The sequence below is a fragment of the Narcine bancroftii genome, chromosome 8 (genome assembly GCF_036971445.1).
Source record: "Narcine bancroftii isolate sNarBan1 chromosome 8, sNarBan1.hap1, whole genome shotgun sequence".
Classification (NCBI taxonomy): Eukaryota; Metazoa; Chordata; class Chondrichthyes; order Torpediniformes; family Narcinidae; genus Narcine; species Narcine bancroftii.
Window position 1 is genome coordinate 84,114,625 of NC_091476.1, and position 20,065 is coordinate 84,134,689.

General features: G+C 38.5%; 1 protein-coding gene across 11 annotated transcripts in view; it reads left to right on the forward strand.

Annotated features, from left to right (window-relative positions):
- The window catches only part of arhgap32b (Rho GTPase activating protein 32b), a 618,422-nt gene that overhangs the window by 246,577 nt on the left and 351,780 nt on the right, over positions 1 to 20,065 (forward strand). For all 11 annotated transcript variants that reach the window (XM_069894391.1, XM_069894400.1, XM_069894389.1 and 8 more), the window contains one exon: positions 8,472 to 8,577. In XM_069894391.1, the coding sequence (XP_069750492.1) occupies positions 8,472 to 8,577 (106 nt within the window). The remainder of the gene's footprint in view (positions 1 to 8,471; positions 8,578 to 20,065) is intronic.

Genomic DNA, 20,065 nt, shown 5'->3' on the forward strand with positions numbered 1-20,065 from the left:
CTGCGGTCTTCTTCAAAGGAGGTTGCTGCCCGCCGAACTGTGAAGCGCCAAGATGCACGGTTTGAGGCGATATCAGCCCACTGGCGGTGGTCAATGTGGCAGGCACCAAGAGACTTCTTTAGGCAGTCCTTGTACCTCTTCTTTGGTGCACCTCAGTCTCAGTGGCCAGCGGAGAGCTCGCCATACAACACGATCTTGGGAAGGCGATGGTCCTCCATTCTGGAGACGTGACTTACCCAGCGCAGTTGGATCTTCAGCAGCGTGGATTCGATGCTGTCGGCCTCTGCCATCTCGAGTACTTCGATGTTGGAGATGAAGTCGCTCCAATGAATGTTGAGGATGGAGCGGAGACAACGCTGGTGGAAGCGTTCTAGGAGCCGTAGGTGATACCGGTAGAGGACCCATGATTCGGAGCCGAACAGGAGTGTGGGTATGACAACGGCTTTGTATACGCTAATCTTTGAGGTTTTTCAGTTGGTTGTTTTTCCAGACTCTTTTGTGTAGTCTTCCAAAGGCGCTATTTGCCTTGGCGAGTCTGTTGTCTATCTCGTTGTCGATCCTTGCATCCGATGAAATGGACAATGAAGATGCTGTTTACATCCGATACCACACGGATGGCAGTCTTTTCAATCTGAGGCGCCTGCAAGCTTACACCAAGACACAAGACACAAGAGCAACTCGTCCGTGAACTACTCTTTGCAGACGATGCCACTTTAGTTGCCCATTCAGAGCCAGCTCTTCAGCGCTTGACGTCCTGTTTTTCAGAAACTGCCAAAGTGTTTGGCCTGGAAGTCAGCCTGAAGAAAACTGAGGTCCTCCATCAGCTAGATCGCCACCATGACTACCAGCCCCCCCACATCTCCATCGGGCCCACAAAACTCAAAACGGTCAACCAGTTAGAAAAAAATAGAAATGCCATTAAAGAGACATATTAACTTCCAAAAGATGGGGTGCCCATTTATGGACTATTATCATAACCTTAAGAATTTGGAATGTTCTGTAGCTTTGGTGCTGTGTTGTCCATCTCCAGGTTGTTGTCACTTGATTCCTATATGTTAGCTTTTAACCTTGCTTAGTGGTAGAGATTTTGAATTATAAGGTTTTTCTTCTTTTGAATTTTACTATTCAATATATAACTACTGTTCAATTGTGCATGATGTAAACATCAATAAAAATATTTTAAAAAGAAGAAAAAAAATCATGAAATTAAGAATGTTATGTCTCTGTGTTACTTGGGAGGCTTCTTAAATAACTTAGAGATGCAAGATGCAAATAACAGAGAGTTTACTTACTGATGCCTTCCACCATCTCAGGAAACGGTTCACACACTCATACATACGCCCCACAGTGGTGCACTACAGTTACTACAGAGAGAAGGGAGTATTCTTACGCAGTTACAAAATAGTTCACATTATTCTGACTACATAACACCCTTCCTTCTCAAGATGAAGAAAAAATTAGTGTTCTTTATCACTTACTTTCCAGTGCAATTTAAGTGACTGAACTTGTACACTAGTTTATTTAGACAACTTTTTAAATAGTTCTTATCAATATTGCACTGGTGGCAGTATGTCCCTTTGCCATCTTGTGGATTTGGCTGCGACCATTGGGCTCTGTGTTGCTGGTTCACGTGCAGGTGATGAGGTTGTTGTGCTTCACTTGACAACTGCTGTGTTGATGTTTTGGGATTAGTGATTGTGGTCTCTTCACCTGTTTTAGGCTTTGCTGGTATTAAAGCTTTCTGGTTCATCACATCTTGTGTCGGCCGAATGTGAATTCTGTTCCTCCTCAGCTGATTGCTAGAGTCTGTCTCGACAATGTATGATCTTGGTGTCTCAGCTTCTCTGATGACCTTTGTTGGGGTCCATGTTTTCAACATTGGCTCTTGAATATGCACATGTTGCCCTCTGAAGAGTTCTGGCAATGCTTGTTATAATGCTGGCATCCTTCTTCTTGTGTATTAGCCAGTCTTCTTCTGGTTTCCTCCTGGTCTTTTGGAAGGTATATTTTGCTTGGCAGAGTTGTTTTATATCTCCTGCCATTTAGAAGTTCTGCCGGGGACTTCATGTCAGCCTTTAAAGGGCCCTTGCTCGTAGTGATAGAAGAGCTAGGGATGGGTCTATTGTTTTGCAACACTTAACTAGTGTACGTTTCACAGTTTGCACTTGTCTTTCAATGAACCCCTGACCATTGGGATAGTATGGGGATGAAGTAGTGATAACAAACCCATACTCTGCAGCCAGCTGTCTGAATTCTTATCTTCCATTGTCACATCTTACTTGCTCGGATATTCTTTGTTCAGCAAGGAGTGCTCTAATTTCTGAGGTGATAGTTGACGCTCTCAGGTCTTTCACATTTTTGACGAATACCACTCTTGATTATCAGTGAACAAGTCTGCTCCCTCTGTGTGCCGTGGCCTGGTAGGTACTTCAGTGGAAATCATTTCCTCTTTTTGTTGTGTGTTTCTGTTGATGGTTTTGGAAATCTTCTTCATCTGGAACTCATAATTGACAGAGATCAACTTCAACTCCTGGCAGCTATCCAGACCTAGAATTGTTGGCCCATCTGCATCTACCACGTGGAACGTACAGAGAATGTTCTTTCCCTTAGGGCAGCCATTGATCTTAGCTCTTCCTAGCTGCTTGATAATGGGTCCACCATAGGCTGTTAATGTGATATTTGCTGTTTCCAATGCACCATCTTTTGGATCCCCCTTTTATTATGTTCTCTGGGAACATCTGGTGGTAGAGTCTGAATGGAAGGACGTTGCTTTGTGATCCAGTATCCAGCTTCACTTTTAGGTTAAATATTGTAGGCTTGTTCTGGATTGTTCTCTGTATGTAGATCCTTGTGTGCAACTTGCTTCCTTCTTTCATCTCACCCAACATCTCGTGAAGGTGCATAGATTCTATGCCCAGTATCTGGGTCTCGGAGTCCTTATTATTGTTTCCTTTTATGTGGTGGATCTTCTTCTTGTCTTTTTTCTTCACTTGTATTACTGTTTTCTTTATACCAGACTTGCACATCTTCGCCCAGTGTTTTTCTTTACCTCAGGCTCTACATTTGGAACTGTATGCAGGGTATTTGTATCGGTCATCGAAGGGGTGTTGTCTGCCACATCTCCTGCAGGTCTTGGGGGTTTGCACGTTTCTGATTATGTTCTTTATAGATCGGGATTTCATTTGTGTCCTCATGGCTTTGAAGGCTCTGGCTGTATTTATAGCTTCTTCCCTATAAGAGACTTTTGCACTTCGGCATGGGCATTTCCCATATTAGTTGATCAACTAATCTTTCTTCTGTATCCTTAAATCTGCAATTTTAGTCTAGTGAGAAAGTCATCAACAGTTTCTTCAGTTCTTGCATTAAGCCTTGAAATTCATAGTGTTTAATTCTGTGATTAGACCTGGGTTCATGGTGAGAAGCAAACTTTGCAAATATCTGCTTTGGATCATTTTTCTCCATCTATGTAAGCTCCCAGCTATTAAATAAGTCAAGGCTTCGCACCCCCATCCAGAGAAGTAGATAATTCTCCTCTGCTGTTGCATTTTTAAAATAGCTTTTCAATGCTAAATTGCACTTCTGCTGAAACTTTTTAAACGATTCAACAACGTCTTCAGCCTCGCCGTCCATCACTGGGTGAACTGCTGTTGCTCTAGTCATTTTTTCAGTAATGTTTTTTCTCTTCTTCCCCTTTGTATTTCAGTAACTTACAATCAATTGTATGGCTTTATTCTTGTTCTATACTGTTGCCACCATGTTATGTCTCTGTGTTACTTGGGAGGCTTCTTAAATAACTTAGAGATGCAAGATTCAAATAACAAAAGAGAGTTTACTTATTGATGCCTTCCACCATCTTGGGAAGCTGTTCACATGCTCATAGATATATACATGCGCCCCACAGTGGTGCATTACAGTTACTACAGTGAGAAGGGTGTATTCTTATGTGGTTACAAAATAGTTCACATTATCCCAACTATATAACAAAAAGCAAGAGCAAAATGATGCCTACTCAAAACAAAGCTGTACAAGAGTACAAGAAAATCATTTTACAAAAAGCAGAGGGACTTGTATGTTAATACCACTTTGAAACATCATCTTGACATGCTTCTTTTGATAAGAATATTGTAAAATTTAATTAAATCACAACTTTTAAAAAACTTTTTATTGTATTTTGGTACACATGATTATAAGTAATTCAATTAGTCAGTGATAAAGAAAGATAAAATTAAGGACCAGAATCCAAAGCTTAGGTCAAAGTTTAGTTGATGTTTATTATCATTGCTGGTAGAACATGAAAGTCTTCCAAACACTGTGAATGAAGTAAAAACACAATGGTGGAGAAACTTAGCAGGATACATAACCAACATTTCACAGCTTTCTCCGAAAACATGCAAATGCATTCAGTCAAATGATACACATGCAGTATGTGTATATGTAAAAATAAATAAATATTGTAATTTCCTACCTTTTTTTAATCAATAAATTTAGCAATAATGTTTTCACTTCCTTCATTCAAGTTATTGATATAAATTGTAAGCAGTTGTGGGATCACTGATCCATTACATCTGCCAAACCAGAAAAAGGCCCATTTTTCATCTGCCATGCCCAATATTGCTGTTGCAAAACAACACATTTTGTAATACTGTACACGTTCAAGATAATAAACTGATTCTGATCAAACCTTCTTTCTGTTTCCCCCAGAGCTTTTAACACTTTATCTAATGACCTCATTAAGGTGAATGCCAAATTAATTAGCTGCTGGCCTGTCCAGTATCAGCCAGTCTGAAAACTCAAGCTGAGGAGGAGTTGAACTAGCTTACAGCATAATGTGTTGGTCAAAGCCTTTAGTGGGTACTTAAGTTCCATTGCGGACACATTACCAATGGTAATTTTCTCAGGTCAAGGAGGCAGCATTGTATTGCAAGGTTTCATCAGTTATTTGGCTGGGCATTCTTGGATGCTAGACACAGTAGAGATCTCAATAATGCAAAGATGGATCAGCCACCTGTCCCACATTGGCACAAAGAACCCTGTATTCAGACAAGCGTGTGAGTGTACTTTTAATAACTAGTATGGTTCATGCAAGTCCAGATGAGAATATAAAGCTTTTCCATTGCAGATTATAAATCTGCCTATAAATCAGAACAGCATCTTGTGGGGTTACACAGTAGTGACAGCCAAAGAAATGTTGAGCAGAATAATGTCAGAATTTCGCTTGGAGCATTTGGGCAATGTTAGTGTGAAAGTAGAATCTTCTACCTTTTCTCTGAGGTCTGGAATAGTTAAGGACAAGGTCGTGTGACCAAGGTTGGTCAAGACTGAAGATCACAGTACTTGGAAACCCTACTTCAAATGTGATGGTAACCTGCAAAGTTGTCCTACATGTCCATGCAGACAACCATGATTAAGATATGTTGGTGAATATTTATTCAAAATGATTGAAATAAGATACTGATCATGCCCTGGAGAAGAACAGACAACAGGAGACTTCACAAAGAGAGTGTTGGAGTTATAGTGGTAGTGAACTTCGATTTCTCCAGTTAGAACTGTGATTATTTTAGTGTGAAATGTGTAGTGGGATAGGGAATGTTTTAGTGTGAAAGGTGTAAAGGCATGTCCAGGAGAGTATTTTGTGCCAGGTCATGGAGAGTATGAGGATAGAAGAGGCAATGCTATTCATAATCTTGAGGGAATATAACTGGGAAAATGGTTGAAGGTCACTTTTTCTAAAATGCTCTCCAAAATTATCTTGAAATTTGAAGATATTGAATGTGATTTGGATGAAATGGTAATTAATGTCCTGAATTGGAGGAAGGCTAGTTTTTCTACCTTGACAAAAATAAACTGAGGCCAACTATTTGCAGATAGGCTTATATATGACAAGTGAGAGTTACTCTGAGGTGAAATATTAAGGCTTGGAGTTGAGGACCACATGTCAAAGGAACTCTGAATGTTTAGGTATATTGAGGGCTGGATGAAGAACACAAAGGAAAATATGACAGGTCTGTTTCAGGATTATACAAAGTGTAGACAGAAATTAAGGACAAAGTGAGACCCAAAATACCACTGGATGAAGCCTTTAGAATGGATAACCTTAAGGAAAATCACAAATCATAGGTATATTTAGGGAAAGAGAGCTAGAGTAGAACCAGGGGAAAAGGCCAGTGGTTTTCAACCTTTTTCTTTCCACCCACAAATCCACCTTAAGCAATTTCTTACTAATCACAGAGCATCGATGGCATAGGGATTATTTAAAGTGGTATGTGAGTGGAAAAAAAAGGCTGAGAACCACTGCCTTAGGGTATAAAATGGTAACCTCTGTCATGTGAGTAACTTGTCAATGAATACTCAACGTTTGTATTCACTAAAAGGAAAGGCATTGTACATGTAGAATTCAGGGGGGTTGGCAGTGACATTTGGGAACAAAGAGGAGTTATTAGATATCTTTGTGGTCTTAAAGATGATAAATCTCCATGGCTTCATGAGATGTATCCCAGACTACTGTCGAAAGAAAGGGAAGAGATTGTTGGTGTCCCGACAGTGATTTTTAAAAACTTAGTCACAGGTGAGGTATACAGGATTGAAAGGCAGCAAACATGGTTCTCTCACCCATGCAGGTACTTGCAGACCAGCTAGAATAATTTCAGTGACAGAGAGAGCAATTTATTGTTAGACCCTATGTTCTAATGGGCCACTCAAAAATGGGCAATGGACTGCATTTGGCCACCCCTACTATAGATCCTTTTCAAAGATTGGTCTCTTTTTATTGAATGAAATATTTTTCAAATAGTCACCATACTTACTTTGAGAAATTCATTCGTTTCTTTTTTGAGAATGAACAATATTGAAAATTATTACTTTTAGTCTTGTAGGTTTCTTCAGAAAACAATGATGAAAGAAACTTTATCTCCAAGCTGGAGCTGTGATCTTATAGGTGTTTCTGTGACCATAACCTCAATTGTGGTAAGGGTTGAGCAGTTGCAAAGTATGTTGCCTTAGTGAGACCTGAGAATTCCAAGATGTTGCAGTGACCTTCCACCTTTAATGAAGGGGAAGGAAATCCTTGTCCACTGGAAGCGACACCAACTGAAGGAATTGTTTTATTTTGAATGCTGTAAACATTCCTTATTATTGTTGGAATGTATTGATCCAGGCAAATCCTGTTTTTTGGTTGTGCCCCAATTCTTGCATAATTAATGAGCATTGCTGTCTGGGTAATAATGGTTATTTTTAAGTGAACAACAAGATTATTTAATAAGCATTTGGTGAAAAATGTCTGCAGTTCATTGATATGTATTAGTGGGCCCTCTATTATTAACGATGTAAACTTTCCTTAGCATTGATTTCTAAGCTTAAGACTTGTCACAGATCTGTGTTACTGTTGGGTTCATTTCAGGCGGTCGATAGTAAAAGTCTCCTCCTTACCGCTGATGTCAACGATGAAGGTGGAACTGATGTCCCCGACGACCCTGTAGGATCGCCACTGTACGGGCGGCCAGTGTGCATCTCTTCTCAATAATATGTAGTCTGAGGACGTGGTGTTTGGGCTGGCCATGTGGTGGGGGTTACCGTGGGATCAGGGACCCCTGTTTCCACTGCAAATTCTCAAGGATTGCCACGGGATCTTCAGGGCATTTATCAGGGGCCAGGATCATTCAAAGGTGCAACGACTGAAATCTATCACCCTTGCTGCTATGTCCTGATAGAGGGTACTCACGACGTAGAAGTAGCGGGTATTGTCTTCGGCGATATGATGAAGCTGGAACTGTGGCTTGGCCTGTTCAAACCACATATGTGACTGTGACACCCAAAATGTTGGGAGCCTGAGAGAGAGACCATGTGGACGGTTGCTGGCTCTGCTTGATCCGTCATCTTCATGTCCAACTACTGGTTGGACCTGTCAGGGTCTCCAGTGTAGCATTTGCACGATGTGAGCATGGAGAAGAATGATGCACACCAAAGCCTTGGAATCAAGACTGGTTTATTGCCCTGGCTGTCGTGCTTATCAGGGCCCCGTTTCATCGGAGTGCCGGCCTGAGATTATCCGGCATTCCCACTAGAGTTCCCCATCTTCTCACCGAGTAGAGGTCACCTAGGACAATGGCTAGTGTCATTCCCAGGTCCGCGCAGTCACCGTGTTTGTCAGCCATTTTGTGGTATGGTCCATGTCTCCGTGCACAGGCCGCTACTTTACCAAGGTTAATGTATTTTTGCAGGTTACTGTGGATTTGTATTCAAATGTGTTGTTGGAGACATTTTCATGATTATCCTGGTGGAATTATTTTGAATTGTTTTTCTATCATCAGATTGCATTCGGGCCTGTTTTAATTCATTCTATTTGCAAATGATAATTGTTCCTTTGTTCCAAATCAGTTTTTTGCATGAGATTCTTGATTTCAATTCTAATGTTTTTATTTGCAGGAATTTCTGTTTATTTATTGTTAAGTTTATTATTTTATTTTTGATTGCAGGTTGAAGAGGGCTTCACCACTATTAGAGGAGGATGATTACTTTCCAGAGCTGTTAATCCTCCCTCCTTGTGATCGCCTTGATTGGGAAGAGACTATCAGTGCGATGGTAATAATTCCTTACAGAAAGTTCCAGTGGACAAGTTGAAATTGCCTTTCATTTCTTTATTGCTATGCATATTAAACCTATCCATCTGATGTTTGAATGAGGCCTGACATCCCATAGACAATTGCTGAATTCACAATGTAGATGAATTGATTTTTGAATCACTTTTCATGAGTGTGTAAAATTCTCATATCTTGCTAGTGATATCATTTAAACTTTACAAGTTTATGCATGGACGTAACAAGTATATATTCATGGCGAATCGGGAATTTCATATCATCCATTTTCAGAGAAGCAAACCAAAATATCAAACAAATATCCACAATTCTTTTATATATAAAAATCCTCAAAATCATATTATGTGCTAAATTGATGTACTGATGCAGATGCATGCATGTGGACAGTATCAAAGACAGCCTTTTTAGTCAGTGGTTCTCAACCTTTTTCTTTCCACTTACATACCACTTTAAGTATTCCCTACGGCAAAGGAGCTCTGTGATTAGTAAGGGATTGCTTAAGGTGGTATGTGAGTGGAAAGAAAAAAGGCTGAAAACCACTGTTTTAATTGTACCTAATTGACTTGTTATGTGCATTTTCATAACTCCAAAGGAAATGGGCCAATGACAATTTTTCTCAAGCAAAATATTTCAGTTACAAATGGGTCCAGAGCAGTGGTTTTCAACCTTTCCTTCCCACTCACATACCACCTTAAGCAATCCCGTACTAATTACAGAGTACCGATGGCATAGGGATTACTTAAAGTGGTATGTGAGTGGAAAGAAAAAGGTTGAGAACCAATGGTCGAAAGGCTATAATTAGATCAAAAAAATACAATTGGTCATGGCAGTTTAGTTCCCTTTAATATCCATAATATACCATACACATGCTTGAAATAGTTGAATTTTGTGGACCAATTTTTAGGGTAAATTTTTGGGGATTGACTAGTTCAAGCATACTACTTTTGACCGCTGTAAATACTTGTATTGATCAAGGCATCAGGAACTTGGGTGGGTGGCCGGGACCAAATGTTGTCTGTGGATGGGGTGTTGGGAGCTCTGGTGGATGTGCTGCCGGGGCCTAAGCGAGAGTCTGCGATTGGGGCGTTGGGAACTCCAATGAGCTAGTGGCCTGGGCCAGAAATAGGGGAGGGGGGGGGGGTCAACGTTTACACACAATATATGGAAAATACCGTATTTTCACTCATATAATGTGTTCACTCATATAATGTGCTCACTCATATAATATGCGGGAGTAGTATTCGAAATTCCGACTGACAAAAGGAATTTACATTTAAATGGGACATGAGGCAAAGCACATACCACAAAGTTAATCTCCTGCAATTAATACCGAATCAACTTCTCCAAGTGATATCCTGCTTTAATACTATTAACAAGCTTTGAAGAGGAATCAAATAGATCGAAGACAAGCTCCAGAGTAAAGCAGGATTTTAATTCTAATGTCTCAAATCAGAGGCTCTTGATATGTTAATCTTCACCCTCAGGAATGGGTCTAGGCAATTAACATTGATAAAGTGCAGTGCTCTTGCCAGAATGTCCTGTTTATAGGAATATCATGGCATTCAGTATAAGGAGATATTTCCAAGATCAAAATTTCCCACGCCCGCTATAAATTGTGCGTGTTCTTTCATTGCTGCTATTACATTCTCATGCTCATTATATTCCCACGTTTGCTATAAATTGCGCGTGTTCTTTCAATGCTGCTGTTATATTTCCATGCTCACTACCTCTTGAGGTAGTGTCTCAGATAGATGTCTTCAAAGGATGGGAGGTTGGTGCTGTGATGGACTTGTCTATATTTGCTACCTTCTCCAGCTTTCAGCATTCCTGGACATTCGAGATTTCAAACTAGCTTGTGATGCAAATAGTCAGTGTACTTCCCACTGAACTCTTATAAAAGTTCAATAAAATATTCAACAACATGTCAGATCTCCTCATACTCCTTAGAAAGTAGAGCCATTGATTTTTCATGGCTGCCTTGATGTGATGGTTCCAGGAGTGGTGCTTCAATACTCCCAGGTACTTGAATGTACTACCCCTCTTCATTCTTGTCATGCCAATGAAGACAAATTAGTAGTCCCTCACTACCCCCACATCCCAACTACTATACTCAAGACATTGATTTACAAAGGCTAAGATGCCAAAAGCTTTCTTTACAACCCTGTCCATTGCAACGCTACCTTCAAGGAACAACATATTGTATTCCAAGATCTCTGCTTCTCCAAACTCCTCAGTGCCCTACCATTTACTATGTATGTCCTACCTTGGTTTGTCCTTCCAAAATGTATCACCCTCCACTTGTCTGCATTAAACTCCATCTGCCATTTTTTGGTCCATTCTCCCAGTTGGTCCAGATCCCTCTGCAAGCTTTGAAAATAATCCTTGTTGTTCACAACACCCCCCATCTTTTTGTCATCTGCAAACTTGCTGATCCAATTTACTACATTAGGTCCACAGTAAATTCCTTGATCTCACTGACAGTGAGATCAAGGTTTTTGTTCTGGCATCACGCAAAGTGATTCTTGCTCTCCATCCAATACCACATAATCATTCAGATCATTTATATATACAACAAACAACAATGGTGCCAACACAGACCCCTGAGGCACATCACTAGTCACAGGCCTCCAGTCTGAGCAGCAACAATCTACTACCACTCTCTATTTTCTCCCACACAGCCTATTTCTTTCTTTTTAATGTATTTTTATTGAGTTTAACATAATAAGCATACAGATTAAATGACAATTACATAATGAATCAATTGTACACTAGCAAGTACATACCAAAGGGAAAGGAAAAAATGGGTAAATAATAAAATGTGCATCTTGACATTAATAGTTACTTGTAATAGCTCCATCTAGCAATAAACATAATAAATACAACCGTGTCAGACCTGTTATTAGACTGTTATATTAAAATAATAAGGATTAAAAAAAGTAAAAACCTAAAGGACTAAACTAATCAAATCCCTTTCCTCTAATTAAGGTTACCTTTTTGTGAGAAGAAAAATAAATCAATAATTATGTGGGATCACTGGTGCTCTGTGAAAAACAAAGAATTACCGGAATGTATAATACTTATTGCTCTTCCAATTATAAAAAAAATTCTAAGGATGGGCCCCATAACTTCATAATTTGAAACTTTCTATCTTTAATATTATATCTGATTTTCCCTAAACTTAAATAGGACATTACATCATAAAACCACTGTGTATGAGTAGGGGATGCATCTCCTTTCCATTTCAATAAAATAGCTTCTCTGGCTATCAATGTAATAAAAGCTAAGACTTTTTCTTGAGTTGGTGATAAAGATTCATCTTAGAAAAACCAAACAGAGCAATGAACAGACAAGGCTCCAAATTAATCTTTAAAATTGTTGATAGATTTTGAAAAATCTCTTTCCAAAATCTCTCTAAATTTGGCATTCCCATAAAATAAGTTAACCAATTTCGAATCCAGTTTACAGTCTCTCCATGGATACTTGGTGTCAAAAGCTTCTCAACTAACCTCCGATGTGGGACCTTGCCAAAAGCTTTAGTAAAGTCCATGTAGACCACACCCACAGCTTTTCCTTCATCTACCTTCTTGGTAACCTCCTCAAAAAACCCGACAAAATTTGTTAAACACGACCTACACGCACAAAGCCATGTTAACTGTCCTTAATCAGCACATGACTGTCCAAATACCTATATATCCTATCTCTCAGAACTCCTTCTAATAATTTACCCACTACTGACGTCAGGCTCAGTGGTCTATAATTACCTGGTTTATATTTGGAGCCTTTTTTAAGCAACAGGACAACATGAGCTACTGGCCCCTCAACTGTGGCTAAGGACATTTTAAATATATCAGCCAGAGCCCCTGTAATTTCTACACTAGTCTCCTTCAAGGCCTGAGGAAATAATATATGCAGCCCAGATGATTTATCTACCTTTATTCACTATAAGGCAGCAAGCACCTCCTCCTCCCTAATCTCCATATGTTCCATGACTCTTGTGTTTGTTTCCCTTCCTTCCTTTTGCACTATCCCAATTTCCTGAGTAAATTCTCCCCCATTATGTGAGACTCCACATATAGTTGACCACTTTGATCCTCTAGGGACCAATTTTGTTCCTTACTATTCTTTTACCCTTAACATACTCATAAAAACCCTTCAGATTTACTTCATATTATCTGTCAAAGCAATCTTATCTTCTTTTTGCCTACCTAATTTCTTTCTTAATGTATTTTCTTGCATTTTCTATAATCTTCAAGAACCTGAGGCTCTTTGTTGCCTATATTTGCCATATACCAACTCCTTTTTCTTAACCAGATCACGAATATCCCTTGAAAATATTCCTATGCCTGTTATCTTTCCTTAATCCTAACAGGAGTATGCAAACTCTGCACTCTTGCCTTTGAAGGCCATCCACTTACTTAATACATCCTTGCCAGAAAACAACTTATCCCAATACTCTCTTCGTAATGTTATGGAGTCCAGAGGACCCCAAACAGCAGCAGCAATAGATATGCACCACAACACAGGGTTATTTAAATAAAAGTAGTTTTTAATTATATTTGAACAAGAAAACAGAATTAAACTTTGACATTACTTAAACCTACTTACTTAGCCTACCTAACCCACTTAATACCCCCTCCAATATTAAGCGCAGATGTATGTAATGTGCATTTAAGATTAGAAAAGTTCTTTGGATTACAGTCCAATCTCACTGGTTGCAAGCAATTCTTGTACTGTGCACAGAAGTTAGCATTAACAAAGTTCACCAGGCGTTGGTGCTTAACAGGCAAATGGTTACCGTTCAGGAGGGTTCTTGTTGGTTTTCAGAAATAATTTCCTTTTCCAGAACATCTACAACTGATTCCTTCTCAATCAGTCTTGCTGACGAAACTTTCCCCCTTCAGGGTTCTCCAGATGATCCTCTTTCTTTCAAGTCACCTTTCAGACCACTAGTCTTCTCCTTTGACCAGGCAGCCTTCCGAAGTTTGCCAGCTTGTCCCTCTGGAACTGATTTCTTTGTCTCCTTCTCTCTCACTCCTTCGCTCTCTGAGAGCAAAACAGTTCTGTCCCTGCCTGCAAAAATCACATGCTCCCCAAGGCAATCTGTATGTTGATACTTTGTTGCTCCTCTGCAAAAAGCACTCTGCAAACATCCTGCAAATCCTGACTTTTAAAATGTTTGTGGGCAAGCTGCTCTAACAATTCCTCCCAAACCACCTCTAAATTCTCTGTCACACTTCCCCCTTGAAAGAGAATTTTAACTCTTGAGTTAAAATTCAGTTCTATCTAAACTGTCTTAAAAATCACTAAAGAGGCAACAATACACAATATATAACATGTTATAGTACAGTAATTCAATTTTGGAAGTATTTTTATACATGATCGATTTTAACATCTTGACAAACAATTGGCAATCACATTATTTACACCTCTGATATGGTTAATTTGCAGATCATATTCTTCTAATATCAAACTCCACTTTAACAATCTTCTGTTTTTATTCTTAATTTTATTCAAGAACACCAGAGGATTGTGGTCAGTGAATATAGCAATTGGTTCATGAGAAGTACCAAGATATCTGTCAAAATTCTGCAGAGCAAATATGATAGCTAACAGTTCTTTTTCAATAGTGGAATAATTCTTTTGATGAACATTTAATTTTTTTTTGAAAAGTAGGCAACGGGATGGTCAACTTCATTATGTTTTTGCAATAAAAGTGCACCTGCTGCTCTCTCACTGGCATCCACTGCTACAGAAAATGGTCTGTCAAAATCAGGAGATTTTAACACAGGGCAATGGCATAGCATCTCCTTTAAGTTTTCTAAAAGTGCCTGACAATCTTTAGTCCACATAAATTTCTCCCCTTCAAGAGATTGGTTAAAGAAAGAGCAACCTCAGCAAAATTTCTGCAAAATTTCCTGCCATTCCTACAAATCTTCTCACTGCTTTCTTGCCATTGGGAATAGGAAACTCAGAAATTGCGTTCACCTTAGCTTGAATAGGTGCAATTTTGCCATGGCTAACTACAAAACCCAAGTATGTTACCGTGGTATTTGAAAATTGACTTTTTCCTCAATTAAGAGTTAAGTTTGCTTTGGATAATCTTGCAAACAATTTGTCCAATTGCCTTAGATCAGGGGTGTCAAACTCAAATTCACGGAGGGCCAAAATTAAAAACTTGGACTAAGTCGAGGGCCGAACTAAATATTTGTTGAAAATTTTCAACAACATCTGCATGTTTTCTCTTCTTTCAACATATGTAATGTTAAAATTTAGGATATAACTTTAGGAGGATAATGTTACAGGTCAGGAGTAGGTAGCTCAAGTTCACCCTTTGCTTGACCTGAGGGAAACATATTTGGTCCCTGTGGAGATGTAGTCAGCATTCACAGGCTGTGTCCATTTTGGCCTGCATCAGGACTCAGCATTTCCTGCTCACTCCTCAGGCTCTAGGCCTCTATTCACCCTCGACCCACCATCCCTCTACATGACCAGTCCTTTACCCAACCTCTACTCACCCCTCACTCCACTCACTCTGCCTCTACCCACCCAATCCTATACACGCCCCTCCACTGCATCGCCCCTCAACCTGTTCCTCCCTCTACCCATCTCTCACCCTCTAATCACCCCTCCCCTACTCACCCTGCCCCTCCCCTTTTACCTCTTCCCTATCCACCCCTCCTACTCATCCCTCCCTCTAACTGCCCCTCGCAGCACCATAACTTCCCCTGCCCATTACTCCTCACCTACACCCTCTGCCCACCCCTGCTTACCCACCCACTCAGGCCCAGCGCGCTGCCAATCAGCCTTTGCGGAACAGTGGGGGCCGTGCGCAGCCTGCCATGTCCGTCGCGCCGACAGGAAATCACAGGCGCTCGCCAATCCGCCGCACCGCTCGACAGGTGGGAGAAGTGACTGGTTGTGCGGGGAGCCTTCCAACTGGCTTGCCGGCTGATGACATCGACAGACTTCTCGTGTTACAATTTTGTTTTCCCCGTTCTCAAAGTTTGCACGGTCAACCTGCAACACTCTTGCTCCCTCCGCGTCCTGTGGATCTGATGCCCGGGTGTTGTTAGGATTCCCAGCAGAATGTTTGTGGAACTTTACCATTCTGGATTCCTTTTTGAGAATATTCTGGCCATCTTTTAAGGGGGGTGGTTTTAGGGGGGAGGGGATAGTTAGGGGGTGGGGAAGGATGTGCAATGAAGGGGGAGGATGGTGGGGGTGACATTACCAAAAAACAGCATCGGCTCTCGCTGCAGGGCGGGCCACCTCTAATACATTTTTGAAATGATCTTGCGGGCCAAATATAACTATATCGCGGGCCAAATTTGGCCGGCGGGCCAGAGTTTGACATGTGTGCCTTAGATGTTCTTCCCATGTGTCACTTTTTGTGCCCAAGTCATCAATATAAGTATCTGTATGTGTTAACGCTTGGATAACTGAGTTAATCATCCTCTGGAATGTTGCAGGGGCATTTTTCATGCCAAATGGTAACACATACTCGTATATACTGGATGGAGTTACAAAATCTGTTATAATAACAAAAATTGATATTATTATGTATGTTAATTTATCTTTTAATTGATCAAAAGTTAAGAAGAAAGATACTAAAAAACAATCCTTTATTCTCTATTTACCTTCACTCAACCAATTATCAAATAAAGACTTATTCAAAGTAAAAGGAAGAAGTTGATTTTGTTTTAACAACAGTTTTGGTCATTGATGATGTTTAGTTCCTCTCTCAATATCAATTCTATTCCATATTTTTAATATATATCTCAATACAGAAAAATCTTTTGGTCCTTTAAACAACTCACTATTCCATTTAAACAAAATTAACTCTGGGATATTTTCACCAACTTTATTCATTGCTATTTGAATCCAAGCTGGTTTTTCACCCCGTTGATAACAGGAGGACAAAAACCTCAAATGAGCTGCTTTAAAATAATTAATATTTGGTCGTCTCAGTTCTCCCAGATAAAATTTCCACATTAATTTTTCTAAAACAATTCTTGACATCTTACCTTTCCAAAGAAATTCATGTATTATTTCATTTAAAATTTGGAAAAAAAAATTCTATTACTTGAATGGGCAATGATTGAAACAAATATTTTATTCTTGGAAAAATATTCATTTTCATACAATTCACTCTTTCTATTAAAATTATTGGTAAATCTTTTCAAATCCTCTTCCAATTTTTTTTTACGAATGGCAAATAATTTAGCTTAAACAAATTACTTATATTTCTACTAATTTTAATTCCTAAACATTTTGCCATTTAAATATTGTCAATCTTTGACATTGAGAGTAATCCATATCCACCATATGCATTGTTTCACTTTTATCAACAATATCTTTGTAACCCGATACTAACCCATATTCTTTTAATCTGTCATTCAGCTTATTTAAAGATATTTCTGGTCTTGTTAACATCATCAGCAAATAGACTAATTTTATGTTCTTTATTACTCACTTCAAATCCTTTAATTTTATTATCAATTTGAATTACTTCTGCCAATGGTTCAATCGCTAATGCAAACAAAAAAAAAAGTGATAATTAACAACCTTGTCTCGAAGACCTTCCAACAAAAAGGGTCATTAGTGTGGTTTGGGAGGAATTGCTAGAGCAGGTTGCACACAAACATTTTAAAACACAAAATATTTGCAGGACTTTTACAGAGTGATTTTTGCAGAAAGATCAACAAAGTTGCAGAATACAGATTGCCTGGGAGATCATGTGATTTTTACAGGCAGAGACAGAACAGTTTTGGCTTTCAGAGAGGGAAGGTGTGAAACAGAGAGAGGAGACAGAAATCAGTTACCAAAGGACAAGCTGGCAAACTTTGGAAGGCTGCCTGGTCAAAGGAGAAGACTGGTGGACTGAAAGGTGACCTGAAAGAAAGAGGATCATCTGGAGAACCCTGAAGGGGGCAAGTTTCGTCAGCAAGACTGACTGAGAAGGAATCAATTGCGGATGTCCTGGAAAAGGAATCTCTCTCTGAAAACCAGCAAGAACCCTCCTGAGTGGTAACCATTTGCCTGTTAAGAACCAAAGCCTGGTGAACTTTGTTAATGCTAACTTCTGTGCACAGTACAAGAATTGCTTGCAACCAATGAGATTGGGCTGTGATCCAAATAACTTTTCTAATCTTAAATATACATTACACGCAGCTGCACCTAGTATTAGAGGGGAGTTTAGTGGGTTAGGAAGGTTAAGTAAGTAGGATTAAGTAATAAGTTAAAGTTTAATTCTGTTTTCTTGTTCAAATATAATTAAAAACAACATTTGTTTAAATAACCCTGTGTTGTAGTGCATATCTATTGCTGCTCATTTTTGGGGTCCTCTGGACTCCATATCATTAGATTTGTTTATTCATAATCACTTTTGCTTTTGGTTGATCATACAATGGCTTTATCCAGTTTATAAAAGTATTTGGAATCCCAAAAGCATTGTGTCTCAAATTTTAAAAAATCCCATTCTGATCAATCAAATGCTTTCTTTGCATCTAATGCTACCACTAACGTGGGAATCATCCTATTTTGTACTATATTTATCAAACTTGAGAATTTAACTATGTTATCTGCTGCTTTTCTATTTTTAATAAAGCCAGTTTGATCTAAATGTATTAATTTTGGCCAAAGTTCAACTAGCCTATTAGCTAACAATTTCGATACAATTTGACAGTCTATATTCAATAATGATATAGGTCGATATGAAGAAGGCTGTACACAATCTTTACCTTTTTTTGGAATTACAGTTATTAATGCTGTTTTAAAAGATTCAGGTAAATCATGAACCTCTTTCATTTGACCTAATACCTCCATCAATACAGGTATTAATAACTCCTTAAATGCTTCATAAAATTCTGTTGGGAAACCATCTTCACCTGGCGGCTGTAGAGTCATTGGAGTCTCTTAAACTTCTTTTTCTGTAAAATTCTCGGACAGTCTTAACTTTTCATCCTCCCTTGTCTCAAATAATCTCTTATTTTATTATCATTTCATAGATTCTGAATGATAAAATTTAGCATAAAAATCTTTAAAATTTATCACTTATTTCTTGCATTTTATCTGTCCTGATAATTTCTTTGTTGCAATTATTGTTCTAGAATTCAGTTCTGTTTTTATTTGCTTTGATAAAACTTCATGAGCCCTTTCACCCAACTCATAATATTTTTGTTGTGCTCTCATTATACCTCTCTTCACTCTATAAGTCTGCACAGCATTGACTTAATTTCTTCAACTCTAACAATTTTCTATTCTCCTCATCTTTATGTACTTGAATTTCCTTCTCCAATTTCATTATTTCTTTATCTAATTGAGTTACTTCTTTCATCTGTTCTTTTTATATTTTTGAAGTATAACATATTATTTGACATCTCAAATATGCTTTAATTGAATCCCTAATACAAACTTATTGGCAACTGAATCTTTATTAGTATCTTGAAAATTTTTTTATCTGTTGCCTCATAAAATCACAAAATTCCATTTTCTTCAACAAAATAGTATTTAAACTCCATCTATCACCTACCTTTTCTTCCAATAAAATAGACAAAATTCAAGGTGAATGATCTGATAAAATTCACACTTGATATTCCACTCTGTACTCTCTATTGAAATTGTGCATATATTAAATACATATCTATCTATGAATATGTTTAAATCAAAAAGATTTAAATCTTTCATTTGGGTGGATTTTTCTCCAAATATCCACGAAATCCATTTCTTTCAAATCTGTTACCATTTTTGCTACCTTATTTTTCACCATTCTATCTCCCAATCTAACTAATTTAGGGTCTAAATTAAACTCCCCTCCCAATATAACATTTCTCTTGGCATTTGATAAGTTCATAAAAACATCTTGCATAAATTTGCCATCATCTACATTAGGTGCATTAAGGTCCATTGTTCTGAATGAATCTGCCAGTTCACCATAACGTTTCTCCCCGCTACACCTATATTAGTATCAAATATTTTAACTGGTAAATTTTTATAAATTAATATTACTGTACCTCCAGCCTTAGAATTAAAAGATGAAGCTATTACTTTTTCAACCCAATCTGTTTTCAATTTTTGATGTTCCTTTTCCATCAAATGTTTCCTGTAAAAAAAACTGTATTTTAATATTTTTCATATAAACTAAGTTTTTTCTGCTTTATTTGATTCTGAATCCCATTAATATTAATACTAATAAAATTCAATTTATGAGTCATCTAAACTTTCATAAAATCCAATAACTGCCCAACCTTCCATCTCTACTCCTCTTACATCCAAAATACTAACTAAATATTTCATGATACAATTATTAAATATAGGTATATTAAAGAGAAAAAAGAAAGGGAAAAAAGAACAGAAACCCTACCTCCACCCTCCCCCACAAGGCGTACATTATTAACAGAGCATCTTTACAACCCTGATCTGTAGGAGTTGTGATCAAAAACCACACCCTCTCATTAGATTCCGTATAGGCCAGG